At 34.6% G+C, this 23,955-nt stretch overlaps 1 protein-coding gene across 2 annotated transcripts; it reads right to left on the bottom strand.

Moving 5' to 3' along the window:
- Positions 1–1,191: 1,191 nt before the first annotated feature.
- Positions 1,192–23,817, bottom strand: LOC117325643 (glutathione peroxidase-like). 2 transcript variants are annotated; one of them, XM_033882031.1, is made up of 7 exons: positions 23,685–23,804; positions 12,551–12,559; positions 9,148–9,242; positions 8,454–8,601; positions 6,465–6,613; positions 5,841–5,925; positions 1,192–4,893 (listed from the first exon to the last, which is right to left on the bottom strand). In XM_033882031.1, exons 1-7 carry the CDS (start codon positions 23,775–23,777, stop codon positions 4,861–4,863), a joined length of 612 nt encoding a protein of 203 aa, XP_033737922.1. In that variant the 5' UTR covers positions 23,778–23,804; the 3' UTR covers positions 1,192–4,860. The 2 variants fall into 2 exon arrangements, with proteins under 2 accessions (XP_033737922.1, XP_033737923.1); XM_033882032.1 differs by lacking the exon at positions 12,551–12,559 and having other exon boundaries at positions 23,685–23,817.
- Positions 23,818–23,955: the final 138 nt, after the last annotated feature.

The raw sequence follows: 23,955 nt of genomic DNA, 5'->3' as shown, positions 1-23,955 counted from the left end.
TTGTAAATAACTCTTTTGTAAAGAATTATCTCCCTTTGTACCCGTTTGGTTCTTTCACTCCAGTGACAAAGTCTAATAACTCAATGATTCAATATAATCCCTGCCTGAATAGATCCTCATATGACTTTTCACTTTGTCTTTTGTCATTATGCCTAAGTACATGTCTACTTCTAAAGACAAGACAAATTTTGGACAAAACACCAGATTGTACTTATATGTATATTTGTGTATTAATCTTTTTGGTCATTAAGTGTGATTTTTTTTTCTCTTGCGAAAGGAAGATATACCAGACTAGAATTTTTAGCTATGTATATATATGTTCATTTGTGTGTTATTTGTATGTGTACAAGCGCTACCTTTTAATGGAGGAAAACGAATACAATCTTCCAGTAGTATATTTATGTACTGATTTAACAAAATAAAATATCTGAACAGATTTGATTGTTTTGTTCAGTAATTAAGTCAACATTTTATACGAGATGATGGATAAAAAGTTTGAAATTTCCACTTACATTCTATTTATATTTGAATAGATTTTCAATTACAAGTTATCTTCATCTTCATCAGACCAGTGAAGTTGGTGGACATAGAGGTGCTGTACAATATCTAATATACATGCCATTTTGAACTACACTATAAACTGTTGTACACTAAGGTGATAAATGTTGAACAAGTCAGTTTGGTTATGTTTTGTTTAAAACCTGATGCAAGTCTTTGGACCCCTTTTCCAGATTTTGAGCCGACCCACTCGGAACTTTCTAGCACTATTCAACCAAGCTGCTGGCTTGCATGCAATAACGCCACAGTCCTGTTACCTTGAATATTTTCTTCGCGCAAAGTCTGAAGCCAACTACTGGCTAATTCTTTAATGTTTCAGCAATTTTCATTCCTGAAGCCTTGAGTATAGTGATATGTTTCCAAAACTTTATAACAAGCCATCCCAGAAAATTATCAGTGTACTTCATTTGAAACAAAATTAATAGTCCTTCACTCTAGAATTTTGCTGGGAAAAATTCTTAACACTATAGGCCTATTGGCTATTCAGAAATCATTTACAGATTTAACACATTTGACCCATGTGACTTTGAATAAACTTGATAGCTTTTCATTTAGCATGCTACTGGGAACTGTGTCCATGTGTTTAGTGTACGGTGTAATATTGTATTCCAAAAATAATAACAAATCTGTTGATTTCGTATAACATTAGTTTTATTTGTTCCTAAAAATAATACATGTAACTAGTAAACAAGTGACTACATGTCTATACACATGATAATCATCACTCTCACCCTAGATACTCATCACCCAGGTCAAAGGTCAAAAGCCTGTGGGATAAAGGGACGGACATCTAACACTTTACTGTTAACCAGTCAGATAGAGTTATCTCCCATGGCTAGAGTCTTACCAGTCAGATAGAGTTATCTCCCATGGCTAGAGTCCTACCAGTCAGATAGAGTTATCTCCCATGGCTAGAGTCCTTAATACACTAACTTAAATACATTAAACATTGATTGTATTCAGCATTTTTTTTTTCAATTTCACAATGTAGATGTGCTTTGCATAAACTGAAAATGTACATCAGAACTTATTTCAATTTCAAAATGATGATGGTTGTGTTTTTAATATATTCACAACACCTTATCGGCCATTAAACTGATCAGGTCTTCAAAAGTTGGTTGAGAATTTGTGTTGCTGTTAAAATTTCTGTCTCACTATATGACTAATGCCAACTGATTGTTATCGATAATCAAAATTGCTAACTGATTACTAAAAAAACCAATTACTGGTTATTTCTTTTAAGTGATTACTCATAATACTGGTTATCTAGTTAAAGTGATTACTGGTTATCTATTTAAAGTGATTACCGGTTATCTAGTTAAAGTGATTACTGGTTATCTAGTTAAAGTGATTACTGGTTATCTAGTTAAAGCGATTACTGGTTATCTAGTTAAAGCGATTACTTCTGAGTCCTATGTTAAATAGTCACTGTGATCTCGGGTTAGCAAATAATTTTGTTTCATGCATCTTTTTAAGTTCTTAACACAAGCTTAAAAGTCAAAATTATTTGTTAAATTATATGTTTTTTAGTAAGTTTATTAGTAAAATTCTCTTGTACAGTATTCAGGTTGGCATATAAACAATGTTGGAGCACAGAGTTTGGACATCAATAATTCATGAATCTGAAAAACATGATTATCTTAAATAGGTAGTGTATTATATTATTATCAAGTATTACCTAAACTAAAATACAGAAGTAAGAATGTGAAATGTAAGGTACAGAGAGTTGCCTTATACATTTAGTTTCTTTCACATATTAAACAGTCATTTCCAATTTAATGTTGTCAATCCTCACAACCAGCTTTATGTTGAATATTTTTTAGTAATCTTTACACAAATGAGTTAAATGTTTGCATACTCTTTCCTAGTCACCATGTCCCAGCAGATCTACCATAATCTATTACACAATCCACTGATATTGTTCTATAGGTCTATCATTATCTATATCTATTACACAATCCACTGATATTGTCCAATAGGTCTGAAATCTTCACTCTGTATATATGCACTGTGCAGTATAATATGTTACATTGCGCAGTTTGTAAAAATGCACACTAGACTTAGGTTGCTGATTTACTATTTGAAGTCAAAGTACTCTTATCTACACTAGACAAAACAAATTTGTATACATGTATAATGTTAAAACTGCTGATTTACCAGACACAGTGGACAGAACAAGAAAAGGCAATAAATATGTATAGTACATATTCAAAGAGCCAGAATGAAGGATCCGACTTGGAAATAACTATGAAAGAAAGAGAGAGAAAAAAAAAAACATGAATTATGTTTGTGTAAAGTAAAAACTAACGAACACCATGAGTTTGTCTAGTATCTGAACTTGATTATGTGTAAAGTAAAAACTAACAAACACCATGAGTTTGTCTAGTATCTGAACTTGATTATGTGTAAAGTAAGAACTAACGGACACCATGAGTTTGTCTAGTATCTGAACTTGATTATGTGTAAAGTAAGAACTAGCAAACACCACGAGCTTGTCTAGTCTCTGAACTTGATTAGGTGTAAAGTAAGAACTAGCAAACACCACGAGCTTTTCTAGTATCTGAACTTAATTATGTAAGAAAAATATCTGATGACTTTGCTACACTCTAGTCCAAAACATTTGTTCCTTGATGGTGGAAGCTTTGTGTAATAACATCTGGCTAAGAGCCAAAATGTTCACAATAATTTTTGTTATAATAACCTAAACAAAATCTTCACCTAGAACAAGTGTTTTAGCTGCAGAGGAAACTAAATATTATTTTCATACAACACTGAACAATACCAACACAGTTTATGTTCATACAAATGTAACGTAAGTGTACAAGTAGTGGTATCTATTTAAGATTTTTGCTCACAAGTTAAAAAATCTAACTAATCCATTGTATGATTTCACTGTCAATACAGGTTTAAGAGTATTATACACATATCAAAAATGCTGTTCAACAGAAACACATACTAAGTATGCCTTCATATAAAAAAAATATACACATGGCAAAATCAGGAGACGGGTAACTCTGACATAATAGGAAATAATACAAACAAGGATTACTGAATAATATGTCAACAACCATTAAAAGCACCTATATCTGACCAAAGCAGGAATAGACATCTCAATGTATGGAAGCATGGCAGTATACTGGTTACAGTACGATGATTTGACAGAAAAGCTAAGGACATTAGCGGGGAGCAATACATGTACAAGGATATGTGATGTTAGAATCAGATCAATGTGACATCATTGCTGGATTATTTTTATTTTGTTTGTTTTATAATATACAAATATGAAAACAAAATCCCTGTATCATAACAGTACAGAATTATATGAAGACTTGATACATAAACATATATCCTATTTCCAGTCTGACACATCATTCAGTTGTTATCATCAGTTTATTTTTGAAAACATTAATAAATAAAATAAAGAATACAACATAATGTATATCCTCATATCATCCCAGTGTTTTTATCTAATGAGAAATTCTTCTTAAGTAAATTAATTGTGGGAAATAAATGATCAGATAAAAAGGTTACTGGTTTTTGGCAAGTTTCTCATCAGGTACAAGTATCTTTGATATGTTTCTTAATACATAACATATATATATACTCTAAGTAAATATATATTTATATATAGGTAGGTCTCGTAGAACAGATATGGAATGCACAATGTCTATTTTTACAAAACTACAGGGCTTATCGAGTATAAGACAACGGAATATAAAAAGCTGTAGACCACAAAAACACTGGATTTTATCAGAAGGTGACTTGATTGAACATTCCTTGACATATCTGACTAGGCAATACATGTATCACAAAAACAAAAGATAAACCAACAGAATTTAAAAAAAAAAATGCACATTTAACAGGTGACCTATAAGTTCATATCATGACCTTGACCTTACAATGTAGTGGATATCTCCATGGCAACATCAGACAGGGGTGCACGCTTGTTAAAGCTCAGACTTCTCCCACTGAGAACAGTTTCAGAAGAAGTCGTCATACAGTCTGTGTCACCATGGTGACAACTTAAACAATCAAAAGTCAAGGTCAGGAGTGGGTGATATTGTAACAAAAAGTCTCAAAAAGGAATTCTACGTTCCTACATCACAACAATGAGACAACTTTATTTTAAATAGAAAACTAGGTTCCAGTGCTCCCCCTCCCCCCAAAGTTTTTCCATGACGCCTTGACTGAAACATTTATCTTATACCTTACAATACTATTTTCCAAAGTGTTCTTACAGGAGCATCAACTGAGGCAGGGCTATCTAAGTGAAATCTCCACTAATTCTTTTATGTTTCACTTCTACCAATACTTTTCAAAATCCTTTGCAACTTTCTGAAAAAGAAACAAAAGGAAATATGTAAAATGATATATTTTAGTAAAAATCTATTTACAATGATTTATAATTCAAGATAGACGTATAGAATACATGTACATTGTATATCCAAGAAAAAACGCTGGTTTAGTATGAATACACACCAAAATGTTTACAGTGAGCTACAGCACAACAACCAGGTAATCTATATACATGTACCAGGGTAAAGTATCAATAGTAAACATGGACATCATGAAACACGTTCCTCAATGTGGTATACCTGTATATCACAACCAGTATCGGATATCATTGAAGTGTAATGTTTGGTGGCTCCACTCTGTCACCTTCACTACACATCTATGATCAGGTTATATACATAGCATAGCTGAACCAACTTCAGTACAGTGTTGTGTTATAATTGTATGTCTTCATCTACAGACATCCAACTGGCCACTCTTTTATTAGAGTCATATTTAGCTCTATAAACATTGTGTTTACTTTGAGAAGTAGTCACATCAATCAGTGTTCACAAATATAGACAAAGCTACTAGTAGCTAGGTTAACAACAATATAATATAACAAGGGAAGTAACTCATACAGACAACCAACACTGGCCAAGTTTAGCAATTTAGAAAACGTTGTCAAACTCGCGAAAATAAGATACACATGAAAATATTCAATAAACAGTATCTCAGATAATGCTACAAAGTTAAACATGTACTTGAACCCCAGTGATATTGAAACAATTCAAAGTCATTGAACTTACCTGTAAAATATCAGAATCTTATCACTTTCAGTGAGTGAATGACAAACTCTGTAACAATTCTTTACTTGTGATGGACAGAGACAGATGGACGGTACCAATAATAACCACACAGTGGTAGGGACATAAAATGAATCAGAAGACACTATAGCCAACATTTACAGTACACAAGCTAGACTGTACAAGTCAGTCTGTTATACTTACAAAGGGTTCGTCACTAGGGGAATATCTCTTCACCGGGATTCCTTCCTTGTTGACAAGGAACTTGGTAAAGTTCCACTTGATAAAACTGAAAGCAAAAATAGAAAATAAGAAAAGATTGTCACCTGTCAGCTTTTACTTTATTCAATCAGTCAAATATTTGCTCATGTGCAAGGGAGCTAGAGAAATTTATTTAAGTTATATCAGAAAGATCCATGAGTTTCTTCCTGAGTTAAAACAGTAACAAAACTTGTTTTCATTTTATTTTAAATTCAAGATGGCCACCTGTCAGCCATTCGTTTTCCTGATAAGTCTCGAAATGCACAATTAGGAACAAAGGGAAACTTTTATAAGAAATTTGTGAATGATCCATGTAGTACAGCTTAAGAAATAGCAATTACAGACATTAACGCTCAAAAAAAGAAAGAAAATGGCTGCCTTTGTATGTAGTTTGGTTACCGATCATCTAGAAATAATGATACTGATTCAATGTTATATTTCTATAGAGGGAATATGAACCAAAAGCAGGGCGAATACCATATTAACAAGATAAACAAGAGGTGATACAAGATACCAAACATCATCTGTCCCCAAGTTCTACTTCCACCTAAGTAAAACAACACTTACTCTCCAAGAGTTCCTCCTTGCTTTTTCTTCAGGTAGTTATACAAAGGGTCCGCCTTTTTGCCATTGACATCAATCTTGGCAAACATGTCAAACTGGACACTGTATTTCTCTGTGGCAAATTTCTTTATGTCTTCGTTTGTTCCTGGTTCCTAGAATGATTCAGTCCTATCTTATCAGCACAACTAATCAAGTATATCTTAGTCAACTCTATCTCATCAGTACAATTAATCAAGTTTATCTTAGTCAACTCTATCTCATCAGCACAGCTAATCAAGTTTATCTTAGTCAACTCTATCTAATCAGTACAACTAATCAAGTTTATCTTAGTCAACTCTATCTCATCAGCACAACTAATCAAGTTTATCATAGTCAACTCTATCTCATCAGTACAATTAATCAAGTTTATCTAAGTCAACTCTATATCATCAGCACAGCTAATCAAGTTTATCTTAGTCAACTCTATCTCATCAGCACAGCTAATCAAGTTTATCTTAGTTAACTCTATCTCATCAGTACAATTAATCAAGTTTATCTTAGTCAACTCTATCTCACCAGTACAATTAATCAAGTTTATCTTAGTCAACTCTATCTCATCAGTACAATTAATCAAGTTTATCTTAGTCAACTCTATCTCATCAGCACAGCTAATCAAGTTTATCTTAGTCAACTCTATCTAATCAGTACAACTAATCAAGTTTATCTTAGTCAACTCTATCTCATCAGTACAATTAATCAAGTTTATCTTAGTCAACTCTATCTCATCAGCACAATTAATCAAGTTTATCTTAGTCAACTCTATCTCATCAGCACAGCTAATCAAGTTTATCTTAGTCAACTCTATCTAATCAGTACAACTAATCAAGTTTATCTTAGTCAACTCTATCTCACCAGTACAATTAATCAAGTTTATCTTAGTCAACTCTATCTCATCAGCACAATTAATCAAGTTTATCTTAGTCAACTCTATCTCATCAGTACAATTAATCAAGTTTATCTTAGTCAACTCTATCTCATCAGCACAATTAATCAAGTTTATCTTAGTCAACTCTATCTCATCAGTACAATTAATCAAGTTTATCTTAGTCAACTCTATCTCATCAGCACAACTAATCAAGTTTATCTTAGTCAACTCTATCTCATCAGCACAATTAATCAAGTTTATCTTAGTCAACTCTATCTCATCAGTACAATTAATCAAGTTTATCTTAGTCAACTCTATCTCATCAGCACAACTAATCAAGTTTATCTTAGTCAACTCTATCTCATCAGCACAACTAATCAAGTTTATCTTAGTCAACTCTATCCCACCAATTTATCCTGAACCTGTGTACTGCCAAGAATGACAAAAAAAAGTTTTTTTCTGATTGTTTTAGCAATATACATATATAAAGCATGTTTGAATTCATCGATCAAGTCTTGTCTTCACAGGGAGCATAAAGATCAGGTCAAACCAAATTTAAGGCCTTTTCAAGAAAATTTTCATACAGAATACAAGATATTTCATAATAATGATTTTTGGGATGCCTGATACTTGATTGCCCACTTTCTTGAGGTCTATCTATTTCAAACACAAAATGCATTTACAAACCCAAGATTTAAATAAAGATCAGCTCTTCCAATTAGAGTCGAGAACCTTATTATCTCAAAGTCATTGGGGTACTGAAGAACTTTGAGATAACCCAAGTATTTAAGGTACTGGTATATGTTATATAGGCTTGCTACTATGGAACGGGATACTTCAAGTTATGTAGAATCTTGGAGTTATCAGAGTCTGAGATAACAAAGCATAGCCATAATGTTTTATATTTTATGCATTGAAAGTACAGTACATTTCCCCATATCTATGTCTGTAATTAAGGCTTAAAGCAAATGCAAGGCTTTGTAAAGTTACAAAATTTAAAGAGTTTTTTTTAAGACGGTATGTGCCAGTATGTTTCTGACTGTAATTTGAAGATAAAGGATTTCTACTATACAAGTCAGTGAACTTACCTGTCCATTAAACTGGTTACAAGGAAATCCAAGGATCCTCAAGCCCTTACTCTCAGCATACTTAGCGTGCAATTCTTGTAGCTGAGTGTAGTTCTTGTCTGTGAACCCTCAATTAGAGGCTACATTTACGATGAGAACAACATGGCCTCTGTTAATCAAAAATAGGTTTATCATTACAGAATAAAGAACACATTGTAGCTTGGATACCAATTTCTGATCAAGTATGTATTACAATTACATCTAAATAACAATTAGTGTCTAGATCTAATTAGAAATAGTCCTCACTATCTAATATTGAAATTCATATACCATTGGTACTACAGTGCACTCTGTCCAAACCGGACTCTGTCCAATCCGGATATTTGCCAAAACCGGCCAAATAATTTGGTCCCGAAAATTCCCTTCTTTATTTATACATTCAACGACGATATCAAGTAGAATCTCTACAATCCGGAACTCTCTACAAACCGGCTTTATTTTGTGGTCCCAAAGGTGTCTGGTTTAGACAGAGTGCACTGTATATCCTTTGGAACAATCTATACAAGAATGCAGTGTAACTCTATCAATGAACTTCTTTTGGAGTAACTATAAAATTTGCTAGTACCCTCTGACCAAACTTTCCTGGACATGCATAATGAAATGATTCCCCTAAGTCATAGAAAAGGAATTTGAATTAATCAAAATCCTTCCATACCTGTATTTTTCAAGAGATACCTCATTGCCATCTATGTCCTTACAAGTGAACTCATATATAGAGGAAGCAGTTTTCCAGGATTCAGCACTGCTAGCCTGTTAGGAGTACAAAGATTACAAATTTTAATTAACATTTAAGTGAGATCTATTCTGCTACAAGTAATAGTTAATCAATATTAAAACCAGTCATCAATTACTAAATGCATATGTCTGTATACAGGTTAATACTGTTTAGATTTCATTATCATAGGCACCATTATATTAATAGATATATATATAAAAATAAATTGACAAATAAATGACATCATGTAAGAGTCTGAGAGCTAAAGCAATTACAGGATTTAATAGTAATTTAAGTTTACTTTTTAACTGATATGTAATGATGTGGTATGTCTGTTTATATTTAGTTTGTATTATACATGTACATTGTATACTTGCCAACCTTTGTTATTTAGGAAGAGACGCCAGATTTTTTACCCCAAATTTGGAGAAAAAAAATATCAGTAAAATTTTCTCTTTGTTCATAGATTTTTAACACATATTAAGGCGAAAAAGAAAGAACTACTTAAAAGAGTCGTTTTAAGGTACTTTTTTTTTTTTTTATATTTGTCTAAAAGAAGTTTACATGTATATATACTGACATTCATAATCTCCCCATGGAAATTTCAAAAAGTTGGCAAGTATGACGTTGAAGAATACACATATTTATATTTATGAAATGTCAGCAAACTTTAACACACAGAAGTTTAATGTCACCAGTATACTGGTAATTATAAATTATATGTAAGACAAGATGGTTAATATATTATATAATTATCACCAATTCAAAGTTGCAGCTTATGAATAGAGGACTTGATTTGATGGAAGACTTGATAATTGTTACAATTTGACTTAAATTGATTTAAAATATTTATGTGGACAGATTCCACAATACAAGTAAAATCTCTTACATTATGTATACAATCATAACTTGGTCATTCAGAAGAAGCCATTTGAAGATTTGACCCTGTGAATCTTATGTGGGCCAAGGTCATTCATTTGAACAAATTTGATAGCCCTTCATGTCAGCATACTATTGGTCAAACATCATCACCTTTAGTTTTAGTCAGGAGATATAATTTGACTGATTTTAACACCTTTCAATCTGTAATTTTGAAAGCAGACAAAGAGCTTTAATTCTCTAGGTAAACAGACTTGATAGGCCTTCACATGAAAATGCTACAAACCCAACTTTTCATTTCTCTGGGCACCTGGCATTGTTATTCAGAATGTCAATGTAACTTTTTTCTGAACAAACTTGAAAACATATATAAAAGTTTTATTGACGCATGTTTTTAGTACTGACCCAACATCATTATCCTGTAGCTCTTGATTACTCAGCAGAAATTGTTTGAAAATTTTAACACATTTATCAACATATGACTTTGAAAGTATGTTAAGGTCATTCATTTGAATAAATTTGATAACCTTTTAGGCCTGCATATATATACCACATTGTCTTAATAACATGGTTTTAGGTTTTGATATATCGAGATTTTACTTTGTAGGGAAATGCTTACACATAACATTTATCACATCATTGATGGAAACTCTGCTACAACACAGACTAGTTAGTTTTCCTTTTGTTATTTGTTGGTGATAGTTTGTTCATATTTAGTTGGTATGAGGTTTATAATCAATGTCAATTAAAAATTGTATTCCTATCAGATGATACCAGAATGTGTAAAGCACAACCTCCCCCGTTTGTCTCCCACTGTGAGAGAAACAGTTATGTACCAGGTATACTAAATACCTCACCCAAAATTAGTGAAGAATATAGAGTGACCCACACTATTTGACATACAATTTGTATTGGTACAGTACTCAAGATCTCCACAAGTAAATTCTCTTTTCTCACATGATGGATTTTCAGATTCACAGCATTAATCGAGTGAACATGCACTGACAATATATAAGCATGATCATGACACATATTATGTGAAGTTAATAAATGTGTATAACTAACATTGGTAATGTGCCATTCAATGACTTTATCAGACTATATAACCAGTGTACCATTATAGTCTATATTGTACCCACACCAATATGGAGAACTGTGATGTACTGACCAAGTCAACTTGTATCTAAATTTCTCCAGCAGTTCAAGGTGACCATTGCTTTCTGTTCATGATCAAATAATAACAACTTCCACAAAAATTCTTTCAGATTATTTCCATCTATATATTGTATTTGTTTTCATGAACAAGAGGCCTAGGCCCAACATCATGACCCTGTAGGCCTCTTGGATATAATCAAAAAGAAGTAAATTATTCACAGACTTATGATAAAAGACGATTGTAATAAGTCACTTGAGAACCTGTCTCAGGTGAAAAAGTCTCAGGTGACCTAACAAACAAGTGACTTTAAAGACAGTAGTACTCTTGCAGTATACAGACTAAGTAGCAGTATTAAGTAGTACTGACAACAAATGTACAATGTTGCTGGCCATAACGACCAATATCTCCGGATCATTTCAGGCAAAGCTAAATGCCACAGCTGAAACTTGAGAAGAAGTTTGAAATATATATAGGTGCTGTTCAGGAAAACTATGATTGTGCAATCATATTACAAAATGACTGCTGTGTTAATTTTTTACGTCGTCGAAAACTAACAATAATTTGTCAATGATTTCAATGGAACTTATGAAGAATTTTGAAATATAGGTACTGCTCAGGGAAACCATGATTGCATAAAAATGTTATAAAATGGCTGTCATGTCGAAGAGCTTATGATGAAAAAAATAATCAAAACCTTGGTCGGTTTTCTTATCTTCATTAACATCTCTGCCAACTTTGAGCTCAAAGGCACCAGTGAAACTGGATAAGAAGTTTAAAAAGAGTATTTGAAGATGGCAGCCATAGATTTGGAACCAACCCAAACTATAACAACACTTGGTTAAGACCATCTCAGGATCATTTGAGGAAAGTTTGAGCTTAGTCCCATTAGTGGAACATGAGAAGCACGATGGACAACGACGCAGCATAATGGCTAAAAAAACAACTAAATTTTCGTCATATAGAATTGATGAAAGTGGATGTACATGTAATTGATCAATAGAACTTCAGGATCATAATGCTTCTCGTCTTTACAACACTCAGTGAAACAAATTACATGTTCTTTAAAAATTTGACACACTGAATGTATTTAGATTGAATTAGGAACAGTAACTAGGTCAGGTCCGGTGTAACACTATTAGTAATACACATCAATCCAGTGAGGTGTTAAGAGTCTTAATCATAATTTGTCAGGAAAATTACGAGAATATGCAAAGAGATAGAAAAACTACATTTGTACAGATCAGATTAATGTGTAACAGTTTTACAAGTGCAGACAGGTTGCTATAAACACACTAAATTTATACGTACCCCATTACCCTGCACGGAATGGTGATAAAGATAATATCCATAAATTATTAATTGTAGTCATCAAAATTTTACAAACTTTTCACAAAAGATATATTTGAACACTATGTGTATGCATGAATGTATCAATTATCATCAAAAATTTCAGCAGAGAAGGAGGTGAAAAAATTCCTCAAAACAGTAACACAATTGTACAAATTTTCACAGTCACAAATAGTGTATACATACCAGATGTCTATCTGTCGTCCAGATGTCAACTTATACTATTCACATCTAAAAACACATGCATCATGGACTTGTATATAGCTCCTGTGATATTGATCTCATATGAATACACATGTACTTCACAGAAACAAATTAGATACACAACCAGCTAAACAATTAATAATTCATAACAATATACCATAAGTTGTTGGTTTTGAAGTTCTATGTTATCCTTCATTAGTCATTTAAAAGTATATTCTGGACCATGCCCTACTTATGTTTTTCATTTGAGTTTATATATATGTAACTACCATGACTTAACTTATATTTTTGTAAAGTCGTTTTCCATAACCATTCATCTGTCAGTCCCTAAATTTTAGAAAAATTACAAAGTACAAACCTTTAAAATTTAATGAAAATCTCTAGCTGTGCTTTTCTAAAAACGTGTATAATTTAATCATTTTAAACCAACAGCAGATATTGTCAGAAACCACATCACAATATCACCCAGAGGCAGGTCACATTTAACCCAGTAGCTGCACACACTGGGAAGAGAAATAGCTTTTTTTGTGATGCTCATTAATCTGTACAGCGTTAGAGTATACACTGCAGTATATAACACAGGACTGGCTACCAGCTTTTATCTTTTATAAATAACTGTCTATGTGATACTACCTTATCTCTCCTATAGTCTGAATATAAGACGGACCAAAATTATATGTCTCCTTTTCGTTTGTAATTTTGACATTCTAGAGTCAATGGCCAGTAATAGTCTACTCAGTATATTTTCTGTGCTAGGGACCAAACCCTGGATCCTCAGGTAATCACCTGCATTTGTAATACATATCACAATATACATGGATATTGTACACAGAAACACAGAAATGAATGTGTCTGTATTGAATTATTATTCTAGAATGCCGTTGTTGTCATATTATCTGTACATCTATGAGGCGTTTACAACACAGTCTAACAGACAACAAGTCTTTATATCTTAGCCATATGATACACCAGTATAAAAAGTGTTCTCCTAAACCTCTAAAATATAATTCTATCAATTTCCAATTATTAGCATAACAGTGGGTGTACAATTTCACACAGCCCAACACACAGGGTTAATGGATTTTACATTACGGTTAGTGATCTTCAATATATTCCCATACATATACTGTATGAGAATTCAGATCAGGCTAAGGCTGGTTGAACTAGTTATCACAAATGTCTACAGACAAGCTTAAGAAGACTAGAACCTTTACATCCCTCCAGACTAGCATTTTAGAAACTTTACATCCCTCCAGATTAGCATTCTAGAACCTTTACACCCCTCCAGACTAGCATTCTAGTAACTTTACATCCCTCCAGACTAGCATTCTAGTAACTTTACATCCCTCCAGACTAGCATTCTAGAACCTTTACACCAATCCAGACTAGCATTCTAGAACCTTTACACCCTCCAGATTAGCATTCTAGAAACTTTACACCCCTCCAGACCAGCATTCTAGAAATTTTACATCCTCCAGACTAGCATTCTAGAACCTTTACACCCTCCAGACTAGCATTCTAGAACCTTTACATCCTCCAGACTAGCATTCTAGAACCTTTACACCCCTCCAGACTAGCATTCTAGAACCTTTACACCCTCCAGACTAGCATTCTAGAACTTTTACACCCTCCAGATTAGCATTCTAGAACCTTTACATCCTCCAAACTAGCATTCTAGAACCTTTACACCCCTCCAGACTAGCATTCTAGAACCTTTACACCCCTCCAGACTAGCATTCTAGAACCTTTACACCCTCCAGACTAGCATTCTAGAACCTTTACACCCTCCAGACTAGCATTCTAGAACCTTTACACCCCTCCAGACTAGCATTCTAGAACCTTTACACCCCTCCAGACTAGCATTCTAGAACCTTTACATCCCTCCAGACTAGCATTCTAGAACCTTTACACCCTCCAGACTAGCATTCTAGAACCTTTACACCTCCAGACTAGCATTCTAGAACCTTTACACCTCCAGACTAGCATTCTAGAACCTTTACATCCCTCCAGACTAGCATTCTAGAACCTTTACACCCTCCAGACTAGCATTCTAGAAACTTTACACCCTCCAGACTAGCATTCTAGAACCTTTACACCCTCCAGACTAGCATTCTAGAACCTTTACACCCTCCAAGACTAGCATTCTAGAAACCTTTACACCCCTCCAGACTAGCATTCTAGAACCTTTACACCCTCCAGACTAGCATTCTAGAACCTTTACATCCCTCCAGACTAGCATTCTAGAACCTTTACATCCCTCCAGACTAGCATTCTAGAAACTTTATATCCATCCAGATTAGCATCTAGAACCTTTACACCCTCCAGACTAGCATTCTAGAACCTTTACACCCTCCAGACTAGCATTCTAGAACCTTTACACCCTCCAGACTAGCATTCTAGAACCTTTACACCCCTCCAGATAAGCATTCTAGAACCTTTACACCCTCCAGACTAGCATTCTATAACCTTTACACCCTCCAGACTAGCATTCTAGAAACTTCACATCCCTCCAGACTAGCATTCTAGAACCTTTACATCCCTCCAGATTAGCATTCAAGAACCTTTACACCCTCCAGACTAGCATTCTAGAACCTTTACATCCCTCCAGACTAGCATTCTAGAACCTTTATATCCCTCCAGACTAGCATTCTAGAACCTTTACACCTCCAGACTAGCATCTAGAACCTTTACACCCTCCAGACTAGCATTCTAGAACCTTTACACCCTCCAGACTAGCATTCTAGAACCTTTACACCCTCCAGACTAGCATTCTAGAACCTTTACACCCTCCAGACTAGCATTCTAGAACCTTTACACCCTCCAGATTAGCATTCTAGAACCTTTACACCCTCCAGACTAGCATTCTAGAACCTTTACACCCCTCCAGACTAGCATTCTATAACCTTTACACCCTCCAGACTAGCATTCTAGAAACTTCACATCCCTCCAGACTAGCATTCTAGAACCTTTACATCCTCCAGACTAGCATTCTAGAACCTTTACACCCCTCCAGACTAGCATTCTAGAACCTTTACACCCTCCAGACTAGCATTCTAGAACCTTTACACCCCTCCAGACTAGCATTCTAGAACCTTTACACCCCTCCAGACTAGCATTCTAGAACCTTTACACCCCTCCAGACTAGCATTCTAGAAACTTCACATCCCCTCCAGACTAGCATTCTAGAAACTTTACATCCCTCCAGACTAGCATTCTAGAACCTTTACACCCTCCAGACTAGCATTCTAGAACCTTTACACCTCCAGACTAGCATTCTAGAACTTTACATCCTCCAGACTAGCATTCTAGAACCTTTACATCCCTCCAGACTAGCATTTCTAGACACCTTTACACCCCTCCAGACTAGAATTCTAGAAACCTTTTACACCCTCCAGACTAGATTCTAGAACTTTACACCCTCCAGACTAGCATTCTAGAACCTTTACACCCTCCAGACTAGCATTCTAGAACATTTACACTCCTCCAGACTAGATTCTAGAACCTTTACACCCCTCAAGACTAGCATTTCTAGAACCTCTTACACCCCTCCAGACTAGCATTCTAGAACCTTTACACCCCTCCAGACTAGCATTCTAGAACCTTTACACCCCTCCAGACTAGCATTCTAGAACCTTACACCCCTCCAGACTAGCATTCTAGAACCTTTACACCCCTCCAGACTAGCATTCTAGAACCTTTACACCCCTCCAGACTAGCATTCTAGAACTTTTACACCCTTCCAGACTAGCATTTCTAGAACCTTTTACCACCCCTCCCAGACTAGCATTCTAGAACCTTTTCCACCCTCCAGACTAGCATTCTAGAAACTTTACACCCTCCAGACTAGCATTCTAGAACCTTTACACCCTCCAGACTAGCATTCTAGAACCTTTACACCCTCCAGACTAGCATTCTAGAACCTTTACACCCCTCCAGACTAGCATTCTAGAACCTTTACACCCCTCCAGACTAGCATTCTAGAACCTTTACACCCCTCCAGACTAGCATTCTAGAACCTTTACACCCCTCCAGACTAGCATTCTAGAACCTTTACACCCCTCCAGACTAGCATTCTAGAACCTTTACACCCCTCCAGACTAGCATTCTAGAACCTTTACACCCCTCCAGACTAGATTCTAGAAATTTTACACCCTCCAGACTAGCATTCTAGAACCTTTACACCCTCCAGACTAGCATTCTAGAACCTTTACACCCCTCCAGACTAGCATTCTAGAACCTTTACACCCCTCCAGACTAGCATTCTAGAACCTTTACACCCCTCCAGACTAGCATTCTAGAAACTTTACATCCTCCAGACTAGCATTCTAGAACCTTTACACCCCTTCAGACTAGCATTCTAGAAATTTTACACCCCTCCAGACTAGCATTCTAGAACCTTTACACCCTTCCAGACTAGCATTCTAGAACCTTTACATCCCTCCAGACTAGCATTCTAGAACCTTTACACCCTCCAGACTAGCATTCTAGAACCTTTACACCCTCCAGACTAACATTCTAGAACCTTTACACCCCTCCAGACTAGCATTCTAGACCTTTACATCCTCCAGACTAGCATTCTAGACCTTTACACCCTCCAGATTAGCATTCTAGAAACTTTACACCCTTTCAGACTAGATTCTAGAAACTTCACATCCCTCCAGACCAGCATTCTAGAACCTTTACACCCCTCCAGACTAGCATTCTAGAACCTTTACACCCTCCAGACTAGCATTCTAGAACCTTTACACCCCTCCAGACTAGCATTCTAGAACCTTTACACCCTCCAGACTAGCATTCTATAACCTTTACACCCCTCCAGACTAGCATTCTAGAACCTTTACACCCCTCCAGACTAGCATTCTAGAACCTTTACACCCCTCCAGACTAGCATTCTAGAAAACTTTACACCCCTCCAGACTAGCATTCTAGAACCTTTACACCCATCCAGATTAGCATTCTTGAAACTTTACACCCTCCAGACTAGCATTCTAGAACCTTTACACCCTCCAGACTAGCATTCTAGAACATTTACACCCTCCAGACTAGCATTCTAGAACATTTACACCCCTCCAGACTAGCATTCTAGAACCTTTACACCCTCCAGACTAGCATTCTATAACCTTTACACCCATCCAGATTAGCATTCTATAAACTTTACACCCCTCCAGACTAGCATTCTAGAACCTTTACACCCATCCAGATTAGCATTCTATAACCTTTACACCCTCCAGACTAGCATTCTAGAACCTTTACACCCTCCAGACTAGCATTCTAGTAACTTTACATCCTCCAGACTAGCATTCTAGAACATTTACACCCTCCAGACTAGCATTCTAGAACCTTTACACCCTCCAGACTAGCATTCTAGAACCTTTACATCCTCCAGACTAGCATTCTAGAACATTTACACCCTCCAGACTAGCATTCTAGAAACTTTATATCCATCCAGACTAGCATTCTAGAACCTTTACACCCCTCCAGACTAGCATTCTAGAACCTTTACACCCCTCCAGACTAGCATTCTAGAACTTTTACACCCTCCAGACTAGCATTCTAGAACCTTTACATCCTCCAGACTAGCATTCTAGAACCTTTACACCCATCCAGATTAGCATTCTAGAACCTTTACACCCTCCAGACTAGCATTCTATAACCTTTACACCCCTCCAGACTAGCATTCTAGAACCTTTACACCCCTCCAGACTAGCATTCTAGAACCTTTACATCCCTCCAGACTAGCATTCTAGAACCTTTACACCCCTCCAGACTAGCATTCTAGAACCTTTACACCCCTCCAGACTAGCATTCTAGAAACTTTATATCCATCCAGATTAGCATCTAGAACCTTTACACCCTTCCAGACTAGCATTCTAGAACCTTTACATCCTCCAGACTAGCATTCTAGAACCTTTACATCCTCCAGACTAGCATTCTAGAACCTTTACACCCCTCCAGACTAGCATTCTAGAACCTTTACAACCCTCCAGATTAGCATTCTAGAACTTTTACACCCTCCAGACTAGCATTCTAGAACATTTACACCCTCCAGACTAGCATTCTATAACCTTTACATCCTCCAGACTAGCATTCTAGAACCTTTACACCCCTCCAGACTAGCATTCTAGAACCTTTACATCCCTCCAGACTAGCATTCTAGAACCTTTACATCCCTCCAGACTAGCATTCTAGAACCTTTACACCCCTCCAGACTAGCATTCTAGAACCTTTACATCCTCCAGACTAGCATTCTAGACCTTTACATCCTCCAGACTAGCATTCTAGAACCTTTACACCCTCCAGACTAGCATTCTAGAACCTTTACACCCCTCCAGACTAGCATTCTAGAAACTTTATATCCATCCAGATTAGCATCTAGAACCTTTACACCCTCCAGACTAGCATTCTAGAACCTTTACATCCTCCAGACTAGCATTCTAGAACCTTTACACCCCTCCAGACTAGCATTCTAGAAACTTAACATCCCTCCAGACTTTCATTCTAGAAACTTCACATGCCTCCAGATTAGCATTTTAGAAACTTTACAACAATCCAGACTAGCATTCTAGAAACTTAACATCCCTGCAGTAACAGACAAAATGAAAAATCTCTAATTTTTCTGCCTTTGATTTTTTATCAGAAAGAAATATTTAGAAAAAAAAAAAATTCAAAATCAAAATAAGGGTCTTGATAATTTTGAAGCTCAATACATCATATATAATAAATGCTTAGCTATATATGATTGCTTCAAATCCATTAATTTCTATTTTTATTCCTATGATCAGGATCATGTATAATTATCTTTAAATTTAGTATTTACATTACATAACAACAAATACAGAAAACTATGTGAAGTCCACATAGATCTACCAATATGTTTAGTAGCCTGGTAATTAGCATGATACTGTACAATCACCACATCAATGTGCATGGTTAGAATGGTTACTCAAGTGTCTGTGCTTATGATAATATGTAATGATGACACTCGAGTGTGTGCTTGGTGTATGGTTAATTAGTACAGGTATACCTTATCGTTTGAGACAGTAATAAAAGTACTGGGTACTAGAATTACCTCAGTTGAATAGATCAAAAATTAGAACAACTAAAATTGTACATAAAATGTATATATATAGTATCATATGTAATTATATGCCTCGCCTGTCCCATATTGTTGTCAGTTGAGCAAGTTCAATTTTAAGCTAACTAAAAAATAACTTTGGTTTAAGTTGGACTTACACTTTTTGAGCAACTGATCTTAATGAAAAAATGTTAAGAGAAACAATGTGCATGCCTTTACCATTGGAAAATTAAAGACACATATAGTCTCGCTTTCACAACTACCGAGTTAAAATAAATGAATCCAATGGTCAGAATCAATTACTTTTTTATTATATTATTCATGCTTTCATTATACGAAAATGTGAAAGCATGTGTTAAACTCAATGGCAACTGAGTCAGTGCTTTCCGAACAGGATGGGACTCTTACAAGGGGAAATATTGTCACCGGTACTGTACTCAATATACCGTATGTTAATGATTTTGAAATGAATTTCATTAATGATAATTGTTCTAGAGTAGAGCTACAAATGCTTAACCTTTTCTTGTTATTGTATGCTGACGACACGGTCCTATTTGCTGATAGTCCAGAAGGTTTGCAATGCAGGTTAAATTCCTTATCTGAATATTTTAGAAATTGGAACCTGGTGGTTTATGTCTAAAAAACGAAAATTATTGTTTTTGGAAATGGCGGGAACATCAGAAGTAATGAATCATGGAAATACAATAATCTGAATGTAGATATTGTTAATAGTTTCAAATACTTAGGGATGTATTTTTTAGTATGATGGAAAGTTGACAAAAACACAGAAACATCTTGCAGAACAAGGTAAAAAGGCTTTGTTTTCGTTATCATCTTCCTTTAGAAATCATTGCTTGAACGTAGAAACATATATACTGGTCAGTTTTTGATTCACATATGTAAACTGTTTATTATGTCATATATATTATGCAGCAGAAATTTTGGGGATTGCACAAAGCACCGGATATAGAAAGTGTACACTAAAATTTTTGTAAGAGAATACTTCAGATTAGAAAATCTACAAGTAATCATAATGACTTGGTATATTGTAAATTGGGCCGTTTACCTATGTATGTTGATAGGAAATTAAGAGTGTTTACCCCGTAAATATTGGTTAAAGCTAAAGGAAAGGGATAACTTAATTGTAAAAACTTGTTATGATGAGCGGGTGAACGGAAATGACGAGTGGATAAGTAATATTAAGAATGAATTAGCATTGCTAGGGCTCGAATATATGTTTGACACTTCCTTTCCTGTCAACTTTGCTTTCCAAATAATAAAACAGAGATTAATTGATATTACTGAGCAAAATATACTAGCAAAAGTATCTCCCACCAAAAGTTTTATTATTCCAACATTTGATAGAGAATTATTGTGTCAAATTTTATCTTCCTATTATATGCCAGTTGGAGTATGGATTTGTTATTAAATTAGCCAGAATTGTTTTATATATTATTTAATGGCACATTAATTTACAACATGGTTAATAACATTTTACTAAAACATGTTTACTGAAAGCATTGTCTACTTAGGAACTTGGTTACTCTACAGAAAGTACATGTTGCATTAATTTGATAGTATTTTTGCATTTTATGATGTTTCATGACTAAATAAAGGTGTCTTGAACAAAAACTTTAAGAAAGTTTAAAGTAATTTTGGCTATTTTTAGTAACAAATCTATTCCTCAATTGGAAAATAGTAGTCAAGTTTGTGTATTACAAGTTGGTGGTTTTCCCCCAATATGATTAATAATATTAAGACAAAAATACATTTAATTTCATTTGATAGTTAGTAGGGTTAAGTATATGAAACATAATTGTGACTTTTCTACACTTAGAAGGACTTCATTCAAGACAGTATATCTACAGTAAGCAGCCTACACAAAGCCTGTTCCTGTTTGACTACAGAATAATGTATTGTATTCTATACATCACTATCTGGTAGCCTTCAAATGTTTGTGGCAGGAAGTACTTGATCCTACAGTGACCCACTTACCAAGTCAACATGTACTCTTCCACTACAACACATCCACGGCTAAACACATAATGGTAAAACAGACTATCAATACTCTTTAATTAACTACTAGTTTTTTTAGGGACAGATTTTACAGAAAAATGTGAATTTCTTTTGGGAAATAAATTGTTGTCAAAGCCTTCACGTTTTTTCAGATTTAAAATAAAATCAGGCATATGTAACATAAAATCTGTTCATAAATATTGCAGAATTTGATAAAATATATATCACTCCTAGCTTTTGGCCTGCATGGTCTAAGTATGCAAATGTCTGTAGTGAGAATGGGAGGAATCCAGAATGTTGGGGTCAGGCCGGGACCCCATATATTTTTCCTGCACTTATTATACAAAACACTAAAACGTTGTTTATTGGTTAAAAGAAATCTTACATTATTGTAAAAACCATTATTTCTTCTTTTTTTAACACTTATTGTATATACAAAACACTAAAACGTTGTTTATTGGTCAAAAAATAAATAAAACTATTATAAAAACCATTATTTCTTCTTTTTTAACACTTACTTAACCAAAACACTAAAACGTTGTTTATTGGTTAATTGTTTTTTTAATTATTGTAAAATACATTATTTCTTCTTTTTTAATGTAATATAAATCAGCAGGTCCTATTTTTGTGATTTTGTTACATTTCTGGATACATGTATTTGGTTTGTTTTTGCATTGATCACCATCACAAACAACATTCATATTATTGTATGCTTACCAGGTATATCTATATATAGGAAACCCGACTTAAGTTTATCAGGAATTTCTATACAAAATAATCTAACATTTTCAAAATGTTTTATGATTTTTTTAATGTGGTATGAACTACCGGGTAAGCACCCAGATCTCAATTGTATAAACTGTCATACATATCCTGGTGTTTGGAAACAAGACTGATTTACCAGGTATTTCTATATATAGTTGTATAAATCACACAATACATGGAATGCTCTATGATTTTTTTTAAAGTTTTTTTTATATAAAGTTATAAACTCCTCTAGAAATGTCATTATGATATACATATAATTTACTTTATGTAAACACTAAGAAAATACAAGAAAGTATATTAGTCTGAAATAATCAATATTAACAATATCAATTCATCACTTTTGGTCCCATCAATTGGAATTTTGATATTGTATTGCTGCTAACCTCATCAAAGCGTCTGTGATCAAACAACGACAGGGATTTCAGAACACATTAACCCCGTTATACCTCTGAAATCATTAGGTTCATGTATGTGGTCAATCAGAATCTTATAATTAACCATTTGTGAAATAATATAACACCGTCAAACAGAAAAAACTTTCTAATTAAAAAATTAACTTTGCCAATTTAACTTCAATGAACACTCCAGCCCAATATAAGTAAAAAAAAAAATTTTATTAACCTAAGCGTTTTGTTTCACATAATTATATAAATCATCATACATAGTTTCAATATAGTGTGATGACCCACAATAAGACACTTATACAAGTTTGCAAACATAATGATAATGACATAAATTTCACAATCTAATATTCAGAGTGGAAGCATTTTTATTCTGCTATCAATACAGTGGCAGATCCATCAAGTTTAGGACAGCGGACGTGTCCAAGAACTCGGGCCATATATAGATATATCACTACGAATTTTCTGTTGTATTACGGAAACGTTACAAGTTACAAAACATGCTCCTATCCAAATTATGAAGATAACAGTGAGTATAATTTCTGATTTGGGTTTCTGTCAAGGTCATATTTTATGTGTATTACATTTCAATATAAGTTATCATCGAGCTAAATGAACGACTGAAACTCACCATGGTTGCGTAAGGGAGCCCAGTCACAAGGAAGACCTTTGATCTCTCCCTCACTCGAGTACAGAATGCCCTACTCAACGTTGTAAACAACATAGACCTATCGTCTAATGCTCGATTTAGCGTAACGGGTAGTATTTTCGCACTTATTTTTATATCATGCAATACAATGATGGATATCGTATATTTTATCATTTCTCAAATTATCTATCATATTTCAGGTTCAGCTTATTATTTTCTCATCAAAGTCGTCGTGAAACTTATTTTTACGAAA

Source organism: Pecten maximus, chromosome 4 (assembly GCF_902652985.1).
Source record: "Pecten maximus chromosome 4, xPecMax1.1, whole genome shotgun sequence".
In the NCBI taxonomy this organism is placed as follows: Eukaryota; Metazoa; Mollusca; class Bivalvia; order Pectinida; family Pectinidae; genus Pecten; species Pecten maximus.
The sequence above is the reverse complement of the archived record's forward strand: the minus strand, read 5'-3'. Positions and strand labels throughout refer to the sequence as shown.